General features: G+C 31.7%; 1 protein-coding gene across 2 annotated transcripts in view; it reads right to left on the reverse strand.

Moving 5' to 3' along the window:
- The window catches only part of FBXW7 (F-box and WD repeat domain containing 7), a 180,892-nt gene that overhangs the window by 58,508 nt on the left and 109,570 nt on the right, over window positions 1-12,814 (reverse strand). Inside the window, exon 1 of one of the 2 annotated variants that reach the window (XM_069492934.1) lies at window positions 2,101-2,247. The exons of the other annotated variant lie outside the window; for it this stretch is intronic. Coding sequence (XP_069349035.1) covers window positions 2,101-2,247 — 147 coding nt within the window. Of the gene's footprint in view, window positions 1-2,100; window positions 2,248-12,814 lie in introns of those variants that run through there. 2 annotated transcript variants of the gene reach the window in all.

A 12,814-nucleotide genomic window follows, 5' to 3' on the forward strand; every position in this document is an offset into this window, starting at 1 on the left:
AAAATACCTAAATGTAAAAGCTACACAAGATGACAGGCAGAAAATTTAGTATTATTAACTGTATATCATATCAAAAGTTCTTTTAAAAGTTTTAATGAAGAAAAATACATTTTAAAAACGTTTATCGTAAATGTTACTGAGAGAACTAGTAAATTAAATTACAAAGAGAATGTAAATCCATTTAAAGATACCTAAATTAACCAGCTGCAAAAAGGAGGGGGAAAGGATATAATTTCGCAATCCCTCTAATATTTCTAGTAGTCAGAGTCAATGAGTTATGCAATAGTAAGTTACTGGCAGGCAGGCTAAAACTGAGTGTGTTCATTTTGTTTCTTAAATACCTTCTAAAATTTTTCTAGTATTAATTTTATTTTTCATATTTCATTCTGTTATAACTTCAAGGCTATAATTCAACATAACACAGTAATACAGAAAAATCAAACTGAGTAGTGATCCTAGGAAGCCCTCAGGGAAAATAAGTTCTCTATTAATTTTTCTCACAGAATCATCTATGCCTTTTAAACTTAATGTCCATGTAAGAAGACAAAGGTAGGAAACCTGTACTATGACATAATGAAGTAATCTCCCTTATATTGTACTTAAGCTTATCAGAAACATTCAACAAAAAAGAACAAAATTATCTTAATTTTTTATATCTTAAACTTTTAATTTTTTTTTTTAAAAAAAGCTCCACACTTCTTTTTCTCAATTTTTAAATTTATTTGTATTGGTATTTTCTTTTACAGAAGTATTAAAATAATAAGTTAGTTTATTATTGACTTTAAAGCTATTAGAGGCCTCTGTGTAAAATGCTTAAAACAGAGCAGTGACCTCATTCAGCAGAAGCTATAAAACTGACAAGGTGAAAGAAGACAAAATGAAAGAAACACTTTCTGAAAACATAGTAAAGAAGAAAAAGAAACAAGAAGGTGATGGGGATATTTGTATTCTATTTTCAATGTTTACATTGTATTACATTTTAACCTCACTCAAAAGTTTTCCAACATGGCTGCCACTTGTTTGGAGTAGAAGTGGAAACTACTCAAAAGGAACTACGCTAATTAGAAAATGTATCTTCACAAAGGTTAAGTCCTCAGCAAACAGAAGATTCTCTTTACTAAAGAGTTAAAATATTTTTCTGGTATTATGAATTATCATATTTGTTTAATATAATATTTTCCTTTTAGTTAAAAAAAGTAAAAGTATTATGTGTCAATTAAAAACAAAATAAAACTTTAACAAACATAAAAAGACAGAACCCTAATAGCACTGATATACACAAACACTAATTTGATCCTAAAGAGACAAGTTTTTTTGTTTTTTTGTGCTTTTCCCCCCAATGATCATAAACATATTTTAGATCTAAAAATATATCACTCTAGTAAATAATTCAAAATGGGAATACCAACTGACTCAGAAAATATAACAAATTGCTAATATTATATTAGCAGGGTCAAATCTTCATGAGAGAGAGGAGTATGTTACCCTGAAAAACATCCAATAGATCATAACTTGATATACATTAGCACAAGTTCTACAAAATGTTTGTTAGTTCAAATTGTCTATATATAAACCATATCGTAACTGCCACACAGTTACGATAGCATGCTATTTTTATTTGATATAACAACAAAAAGTAATATCTCTAAGTTTAAATTCAAGAAATAGCAACTTAAAAATAATACAGCTTAAAGGGCCAAACAAACCTAAGGACTTGGAATACTATTTAATAGAACTCAATGCTATATTTCCCATGCGTCAGGAGAATACAACAGCTTTTTGCTTTCCATGCAAAATAAAACTAAAAATTTGGAGGTTTAATATTTGCCAGTATATTTCAAAACATACCTTTTTACATTTACTAATTTTAAATTTGCAGGATTCTAATCACATGAAAAATAAATGAGAGGTAGATTGGGTAACTCTGCTTTCTAAGTTCTATATTATATCATAAAACTATCACTTATGTAAGGGTTCACTGGTACACAATGCATTGATAGTTATAAATATCAATTAAAATTTGAAGCCTTTTTTCACTAAAGGAGGCAGAAGTACTTCATTTAAATAAACATTCATATTTTTCAAATGTGTGAGACTTACCCGTCTTCGACAAAAGGGGAGGCCTTGGGCAATGATGCTAATGCTAAATATCTTCATCACAGTTTGATGTGGTAGAGGTTCTTTTGTACTTTTAAGATCAACAGGAACCAAGCCATGGTTTAGAGTAGTTTTTCCCGGTTTTGACATTTTAAAACTCCTCCTGGTTAATGAATACTCTCTACATATAATACAGGCACATTACTAAAAGTTCTAACCACCAAATTAAAAAATATATATTTAATAATAGTTTTTAAAAGGCTGAGAACCCAAGGCCTGCTGCTTTTGTCTTTCAACCTTCTCCTACCAAATGTCCTGACCTGTCTGAGGCTTGGTGAAGTGCAAACTATCCTAGAATAGCCAGGAATTATAAACTACTGAAGTGAAAGCTCCTGCTCCTGCCAGTCAAACAGCTGGTGAACCTCTCATACAAAGTCAGTAATGTGAATACAACTGAAGCAATACTGTGCTGTAGGGTCCCTTGTAATATTTCTCTATTAACCTAGGTGTTCCCTAGAAAGTGAAAGTAAATTTTTCTTTACAAAAATTTTTTAAAAATGCAAACATTGTATCTTCTCTTGACTATTCAGTCTTCTTTATCCAAATATCAGCATTAATATTTTAGGAATGCTTTTTTTGAAATTTAAGTGCAGTGTTTATACATGCTAAAAAATATACAAAACATACGTTTGTTCTACCTTAGATATATTAGAATGAGCACTATTTTCAAGTGTTCATCTTAAGTGTGTCCTCTTCCTCTTTTCCATACATACCATTCTTTATCTCATACTAAGACATTAAATACTGTACACTCTAGTTTTCTGTAGCTATTAATACACACTTCAGATTAATCTTCCTACTAGAATTTCTGTTGTCAATTTCAGTTCAATTTCTTTAATTCTGGAAAACTCATTGATTCTACTTGAAAGTATAACAGTCATGTAGATTGGTCAAAGAGTATTTACTTATAAAGTAACCTATGATGGGAAGTAATATAGTAAAATGGGTAATAACTAGCCAGTCCACTGCAAATTCCTAGTCGGATTTCTCCAACATACCATGGTCAGATAAATCTTCCTAAAACACAGAGAAAGAATGTGGTATACAATCTACTGCTACCTTCAATGGCTCCCCAATGCCTAAGATACAGTTTTGGAGATGAAGAATCTTCTCAAAGTGGTCCCAAACTAATCTTTCCAGCATTATCTCAAATACTTTCCTAAATTAGTCACTTATACAAGTATTAATCTTTATACTCATGCCATATGCAAGTCCATGAACTACGCTGTTATGAGAGGGAAAAAAGCTCAAAATGAGAATTAATACGTAGCAGTCCTAATATAGAGTAGATAATAAATGTGAACTATCCATTCACAATGCTCAGTAAACTAGTTCGTTCTCTCTTTTCATTCTATTTTCTGCCCCAAATAGTTAGTCATCTCACTTATCTCTCCAACAGCTTTTATGGGGTTTTACAGTGGGAAGTTAGAATGTGATAGAGGTGAATTTGAAAGGAGAATGCCAGAAACCGGTGATTTCTTTTTTGACTTTGGACCTGCCTTGCTAAATATCGAAGTGGGCTGCTGGGAAAGCAATCCATACACAAGAAATATTCTCAGTCCTACCTTGATGCTACACTCCTCAAGTAGACCCTTCTCTTATGCCACAATTTAAAATATAGTTAAAAATGCAAAATAATAGGCAGAGATGACATATTTAGTTATACAAAAGTAAACTTCTCCAAAAAACTTCTCCAAAGATATACAAATGGCCAATAAGCACATGAAAAAAATGCCTAAAATCACTAGTTAGGGAAATACCAATCAAAACCACAATGAGCTATCACTTCACATCTATTAAGATGGCTACTAATTAAAAAAAAAAAAACCCACAGAAAATAGTAAGTGCTAGCCAGGATGCAGGGAAATTGGAATTACTGGTGGGAATGTAAAATGGATGTAGCTGCTGTGGAAAACTGTATGGCAGTTCTTCAAAAAATTAAACATAAAATTAGCATATGATCCAGCATTTCCCCTTCTGGGTATATACCCAAAAGAATTAAAAGCAAGGACTTCAACAGGTATCTGCACACCCATGTTCTTAGCAGCATTATTTACAATAGCCAAAAGGTAGAAGCAAGTCTCCATGAATGAATGAATGGATAAATAAAATGTGATATATACAAACAATGGAACATTATTCAGTCTTTAAAAAGGAAGAAAAAAATAATCACTCAGGTCAGCCACTAAAATGATGAACTTCAGAATGGTGATGTTAAGTTAAAACAAAACAAAACAAAACACAGAGTCACAGACTCTCCAATGGCACTATCAGAGCTTACACTGACTCAACTCCCAAGTCATAGTAAGAATCCTCAGGGGAAACGGTACTTCTACAAACCATACCTGCTTAAAATCCTAAAGTAATGAACCCTCAAGAATGTAAGTAGGATGTTTTAATGTTCATGATGGAATCTATATGAAGACTACAGACAAATTGTTTAATGGTTAATTGCTATCCCTCATTATGAAAATAATCCTATAATTCTTTTATAGAACCTTTCTTACAGGCAAAGTCTATTATTAGAGTCCAATCCAGATTGTACTTTTAAAATGTATATTTATAGACACCAAAAAAATAAAAACAAATAAAAAGGAGGAAATTCTGACACATGCTATAACATGGATGAACCTTGAAGATATGCTAAGTGAAATAAGTCAGTCAAAAAAGTATGAATATTATTGATTTCATTTATATAAAGTACTTAGAGGAGTTAAATTCATAAAGATAGAAAGTAGAGAACGCTGGCTGCCAGGGGCAGAAGGAGGCGGAAATGACAGTGTTTAATTGGCATAGAGTTTCAGCTGGAGAAAATGAGAAAGTTCTGAAGATAGTGGTGATGGTTGTGCAACATTGTGAATATACTCAATACCACTGAATTATATACTTGAACATAAAGTATTACATTTTATGTTATGGATATTTAACCACAATAAAAACATTTTTTAAACAAAAAAGTAAAAAACTGAGAATAGAACCATCATCACCAAAAAAACTCCAATATATCCCCTGTCCCCACACATATACAGCTTCCCCCACTACCAACATTCCTTACCAGAGTGGTACATTTGCTAACAATCAATGAACCTACATTGTCATATCATCACCCAGAATCTATAGTTTCCATTAGGTCTCACTCTTGGTGTTGTAGAAACTATGGGTTTGGACAGACATGCAATGACATCAATGTAGTGTTGTACAGAATAGTTTCACTTTCCTAAAAATCCTCTGTGTTCTGACTATTCATTCATCTCTTCTCCTAACCCCTCACAACCACTGATCTTTTTACTGTCTCTAGTTTTGTCTTTTACAGAATGTCATATAGTTGAAATCATATAGTATGTAGCCTTTTCAGATTGGCTTCTTTTACTTAGCAATACATATTTAAGTTTCCTCCATGTCTTTTCATGCCTTGATAACTCATTTTGATCTAGCATTGAATAATACTGTTTTCTATTGCCTGGAAGTCACATGTATTTACATGCAGATACTTTAAAAATAAGGAAGATCTCTAATCCCAGAGTCTAATCCTAAAGAGAAGGAAAAAAAAAAAAAAAAAAGATTTGGACGTGAAAAGAACTTGGATGGGGAAAATTAAAATTAAAATCAATAGTTCTCATTCTCCAGTTTCTAAGAGAGCAAAAATTATTATGTAGTAAAACTGGACTTTTCATTTTCAAGAAATTATTTACAGTGGTAACAGAAACAAAACAGAAGTGAAAATTAAGGCTGTTTGTGTATCAAATGTGATTTACACTAAATACTAAGTTTTGTTAAGCACAAAGTGGTGACATTCTAATTCAACACTTTTTTGATCAGTAAATAGCTGCCCTCAACTGGATAGTACAGAGCACTGCAACTGCAGCAAACTACTAAATTGAATTGTGTGTTTGTAACAATATAGTTTCATAAAAAAGAGATATTAGTAGTGATTGAGCGAAGTGAGTACTAATTTCTAAATATATGTGTGTACTACAAGTTTCACCTTTTTTGGAGGATTCAAGTAACAGTATTTGTAAAGCAATATTCTCAATAAGCATAGAAACATTTAAAACACCAAACCTTCAAATACAGAAAACTCTAATCAGTGAGGGAAATCATAAACAATGTATACAAGAACCTCAATTGTTAAGACTTTAAAACGCAGCTAACCCCATGTGTTCAAGAAAAGGTGAAGTCTGAGTCTCAATTCTACTTTTAGAAACATTTAAGATACTCTTAATTATAAAGAGTAAATTATTAATCACTACCAAAATTGAGACTCTTAAAAACAAACAAGCTGTCTTTAAAATGACACCAGAAATATTAAGGCAGTGTAACATAGTCAGCATGGATTCCAGAGACAAACTGCCTTAATTCAAAGTCTGGCTCTACCAGGTTTGACCTTAAATTAATCCCTTTTTGTCTCGGTTTCACCTATGCAGTACCTACCTCAAAGGACTGTTATGAGGATTAAATATGAGTGAACGTAAGTATATAGGATAATGCCTCACATCTAGTAAGAGCTCAATACTGTTAAGCTGCCATTATGATTACCTATTAGAACTATTATTGGGATCAAAAATCACATAGAGCTTTGGAGATTACCTTTCTATTTTTTAAATGGCTAGGAAAGCAAGTAGAGATTCTAAAATCCATCTACAAAGACTTTGGAGTAGAATATTTGAAAACATAGTATCTACAAGTTTCAGAAAGATTTCCAAAATTCTGCCAAAATTTTCACCTAAAAATGAAGCTGTAGTATCTTAGCCACAGTGTCTTAGCATTTTAAGATTCCAGATTATCACTGACTATCCAAAAAAACCTCAACATTACGGAACTTGTAAAGAGAAGGTCTCTAAAACAAGGTAATTTATTTTGCCCACATATCACTTCCCAATTTCTTTCTTCTAAAAGTTTGCACTGGGAAAAATAATTATATATAAATAATTACATGTAACAAATATCATCAATATGGTATTTGTAAAATACACTACAGTTCCAAGCACTCCAATTCTCTTGTAACAACAACGAAAACTACCATTACAGCCATTTATTCTAGATTTCCATCTTTTCTTTCATTCACTGTTATATAAAAGGATAGGATTTAACTGGTCTTACTAAAAGCCACAGCATATGAGCAGCACAAAGATTTTTCATTTTTCATAAATTATTTCTGAATCAGCTAAAACAAATCACTTGGAAGATATAAACTCTAATGATTTTATACCAAGAATTTCCAAAGTCTCACCTCAAAAATCTGTGACAGGGAGACCATCAATATATGCCATTTAAATTCAATATTACTCACTGCTTCTATGAATTTAAGCAACAAATGATTTACTCTCTTGTAGAAACAGAAAATTCCAAATGCTAAAATTTTACCACTATTAAAGTGAAATAAATCAGAATCAATATCCTTCTGATCAGAAAATATGGTATTATCAAGCATATTCATTTATGGATATTGAGTAAACCAGATTATTTTCTGTACTAATCAGTTTTCAGTCTTTCCTAATACCTGAGATATCAGAGTGTTAAAGTATTTCCGCACCAAGCAATTCATGTATGAAAGCAATTCATGTACAAAGATAGAACAACTTAAACACAGAGGAAAAGTCATAACTCAAGAAATTTGTTTTCTGCTTAATGATAAAAGAACTATCAAGCTTGTATTAGTAATAACTGTTTAAAATATCCAGCAAACTTATACCATTATTTTAAATGTAGAAACATAAATATTAGATTTAGCATGAAAAAAAATTCAAATATATGGCATACCTTTTAAAGTTTTAGTATTCATAAAAGGCATGAGTCAAAAATGAATATCTTATAAAATTAAAATCACATTTAAAATGATTCCAAAAAACGTTATGAAAGATGTTTACATGCAGAAAGAACTAAGAAAGATTACAACTTCCAATTATAATGTATTTGAGACATTATATTCATGTAAACATTTAACCAATCACACGTTATTTAACTTCCTTGCTTATTTTATCTGGGCACCAAGGAAAGCCCCTAACTACTTAGGAGAAATTAGCGTGGGTTCTGAGACAGCACATACAATGTGTACAAGGGTTATAAAAATATGATCTGGTAATTGGACATTTACAAAATAAAAGCACTACATGTGCATATACATGCATATGTACACAGATGTGTATGCAGCATTTTCAAAATAAAAATGCTAGAATACTAGGTTATATAAAATACTACAGCTGCTTTGATTTATATAATCAAGGTCTGATTGCTATACATTTAGGCTGTTTCAAATTCTAGTTATTTCCAAATAATTGGCTGAAAATAACCTATAAAAAGTAAAACCAGAAATGCAACCAAAACAAGTCCTAATAAATGATAAATTTAAATGTGACAAAACCACTCCATGGTACACCAGAAATTCCAAGATTCAAAAAACCTAAAACTATTTATTAATTTATTTATAACTAAATTATTCTTCACTAAACTGTTGTCTCAGCCAACTTTCAGTTCAATTACCTGGAGTTGATACTCCAAGTAAACTCACCAGTATACAAAGAATATAGCTCCACCACTAACTGGTAATCTAAGGCAAGTCTCTTAACTTGTCTCAGACTTTATATTTCTACAATGGTGAGGCTGGACCAGATGACTGAGAATAAAGTAAGTCCCTTGCAGTGTATATCACAGTTTTAATAGCATCAAGTATATAGCCTTTTTTGCAATGTGTTGGATTGTTAATTTGGCAAGCCTTCCCTTATAGTTTAGTGAATAGTATAGCTATAGTTTATAAAATGAATCTAAATAAAATTTATTGTTTCATTTGTGTATACCTTCTAAAAACAGGCATCTATGCCTATGTTGTGAATATACATTTGTATTGTGTAATAAGAAGAAAACATTTTTATTGTAAAGAAGGTATAAGCATAATGGTTTTTAAAAACACGATTAAAAAGATGAAATTTAAGAAAAATAACCTCAGGATTTTTCTGATTCCATATTACACTATAATAATTTGTGTGTGTGTGTACATTTTCTCTCCTACCTACCATAGTGGCCTAAACAGTGACATACAGAGAATATCTGATTTTTTAATGAGTAAGCTTTAGATTTTATTCTTATACTTGTGTCTGAGAACTTCAGTTGTTAATCTTAAAATGATACTTTTCCTCATTCTTTCATTAAGCATTTAAAAAATATTTGAAATGAAACAAAAATCCAACTACCAGACTGAATTTTGTAAGTATTTCAGAAATGTCCACTATGAAATCCTCAATGACTAGAACATGACTTGGCTCATGATTAAGTTTAACTCTTACAGTCTGAGCTGGGTTACCCCAGCTGTTAAATTGGTCTTACACAGCTGCTCACCAAGAATTCAGCTGATGGTTATTATAGTTATACCTTAAGTCAACTATGACAAAAATGACACAGTAATTACAGGTATTTCAGTCATGCAAAAGCCTCATGTGATGACAAAGTGATTTAAAGCAACCTAATTTTCCATAATTCTCAAAATAAAATTTGAGTAAGAAAAATAATAATTTCTTTAATAGAAGTTTTTAAGATCCATCATTTAAATACTTTTAAGGACAAGTTTAAACATAAATAGTTCATCAGTCTTTCAGTTAAAATAAATTAAATATTACTTATCAATCATTTATTTCTCCTGTAAAAACTCTAAAGAGTGTTACAGGCCTGGGAGCCATAATCCTAATAATTAGGAGTAAGGACATAGTACTAATAATTCTTTTATACAGCTTTTAAAAAATTAAACTAAAACTAAACTAAGCTATAAGGCAGAATGCTCACCAAACTGACAGTTCAAGACATTATAAGGATTTACCTATGAAAAATAAAAAGCTAAACTTATGGAAATATAAAAACTATCTGACAGAGTGCTAACAATTTCAGAAAGTAAAATAATGAGGAAGAAAAATTATTTCCTACTTTGTTGAGTTTCTGATGCAATAATAAATAAAAATCAATTATTTTGAGTGAGACACAGTACTACAACTCCATTTATATAATTGTAACATAGTACAAAAGCATGTGGTATTTAGTAATATTTACTGAAAGTACTTCAGCACAGAAGTAACAGAATGAATGAACTTATAAAAAATTCATATTTAGGATCTCATTCTTGGATGGGCTGACAGTTGATATTACTGGCCTTTTACATTGCCAAAATTATATATTCAACAAAATACATTATCTGCTAAACATCAACATTAATTTTATAGCTGAAGTTTAAATTAAAATGAGAATCTAAATTTTCATTCTTTCCAATAAGCAAAACACTAACTGGCTATCAAGAAAGATTAAAAAAAAAAACAAAACTCAATCCCTGTCATTCTTAAGTATACCTGAAATAGAAAGATCTTGGGATGGAAAGAGTAAGAAGTCTAAGGATGCCAGAAGACTATTAGTGATCAATAGGAGATATAAAGGAAGTCTGCAGATATAGGGCTTAGAAAATGCATATGTATTATTTCAGATTGGGACAATCATGGGGGGGAAAGATAAAACAGAGTTTCCTAGTAGACCATGCTTTATTTCACTTAATCATTATGATAAGACTGGGAGGTATCATTATCCTACTTTTTATAGACAAGGAAATTGAGGCTCAGAAAGGTTTGTAAATTTGCCCAAGGTAATACAGGTGCCAGGCAATGGAGTTAAGATTTTAACCCTGGTATAACAAATTCCTAAACTTGTAACAACAAAACATCTATTCTAAACTAGTTGTGTTGCTTCCTAACTTGGTTGTTTGGAGACTTCTTATTATCTATGCTTCAGATATGTAAGTTTGCCAAATAACAGAGCTCTAGATATCTGAAATAAAGTATTGTATAAGACATTTATTTATATATTATATATGGGATTTCTTTTAATGTGTCTGATTTTTATGAAATCCAAATTAAAAAAAACCAGGAATAAGATGATCTCCTATAGCAAAATATATTCTCAAAGACGGTCACAACAATGTCCCCCATCTCGCATGCTCTTCTTGCAATGTGACTCTGACACTCCTTCCACTGAGAAGTACAGACCAAGTCCACTTTCCTTAACAACTGTCCAGACTTTCGCGACTGTTAGGACCATTAGTGATGATGAAAGTGATATCAAGAGAATTCCTAGGCTAAGTTATAAAAAGGAGACTCAGTTTTCTTGCTTGCTAGAACATTCACTTGGTAGCTCTGCAGTGCTGATTAAGTCTTAAGACTTAACTAAAGCCACCATGCCCTGAAGAAGCCCAAATTAGCCCAGGTAAAAAGACCATATTATACGGAGAAGTCCTGAGACTATACGAAGAAAAAAAAAAAAAAAAATTCCTGGTCAGCCCCCAGCTATTCTACACCCCTGTTGTTTCACCTCTAGCCATAATCAGACTGCAACCCTGAATTACTAATGGCCAGGTCAGCTTTCTCCCCAAATTCCTAACCTATAGGTTAGGAGAAACAATGAATAATTCTTGTCTTTTATAATCCACAAAGCTTTGGGGATGATGTGTTAGGTGGTAACCAATAACCAAAACCTCTTACAAAACAAGGAGCTCCAGAAACACTGGTTTATTGTTATAATATGAAATACAATCATCCTAGCGCAATGTGAATTTCAAAATTTAAGAATGGAAAGGACAACGGGTGATTCAGAATGAAAATGTAAGTGAGTGGCTATTTTGAGGGTGGAAAACTTTTTGTTGACAATTTCCCACCTTGATAATACCCAGTGGAAATGAGGCATACAGCAAGTTTTTCGCTATTTTCATAATAAAACTTAGGAAAGGAAAAATCAACTCACTTTTAGATTTCCTATAATCATGCTTTTGTCTATATTCCAAGCAAACTGAAATGATTAGAGAAGCAGGCAGGTAAAATAAATGAGAGAAACAGGTTATGTTTAAGACCTGGAAGTCCACCTAAGAGGTGCAATTGATTGTTGTCATGTAAGCACATGGCCCCATAAGGCCAGATGTTCCATAGTTTCAAAGGTGAAAAGTCAATATTTTTATTGAACTCTCAAGATTTTTAAATATTGGCAACAAATTTAAATGTGTTTTAAAAAAAAATACCGTATGAGAAACCAGTTTGCAGTCTCTGCTCTATTCCTTTTTGAAGTAAAGAAGTATAAAAATATAATAAAAATGAAACGTAAGATTAGTGTTACCTAACAGAGAATAATGGTTCTGTCTTAAAGTTTTAACCTTCTTTTCTATACCAGGTAACAGAGTGAAATGGTAATGAGAAATAAATTCCAAAACTGAAACTTTAAGCTGTAAACACTACAGATGTAGGGCGGGCACGGTGGCTCACGCCTGTAATCCTAGCTTTCTGGGAGGCCGAGGCGGGAGGATAGCTGCAGCTCAGGGGTTCGACACCAGCCTGAGCACAGTGAGACCCCATCTCTAGAGATAAGAAACAAAAAAAGACAAATAAAATAAAATAAAATAAAATACACAAAACACTACAGATGTCCCTTAACATATTTAAAATTTTCACTCATTAAACCCTATGACAGATGGCACCATATTGGTGAAGTACAAGCAATTCATTCTAGAAAATTAAATTTATAATGTGGACATAGAGAACCAACACCTGTATCTAAGCAAATGAATAACTCTTAGCACTTAATTCCCAAATTCACCAGTGCCTTTTTCATACTTTCATTCCTCATTTGTATCTGATTTCAAGAA

Source organism: Eulemur rufifrons, chromosome 18 (assembly GCF_041146395.1).
Source record: "Eulemur rufifrons isolate Redbay chromosome 18, OSU_ERuf_1, whole genome shotgun sequence".
NCBI classification, from domain to species: Eukaryota; Metazoa; Chordata; class Mammalia; order Primates; family Lemuridae; genus Eulemur; species Eulemur rufifrons.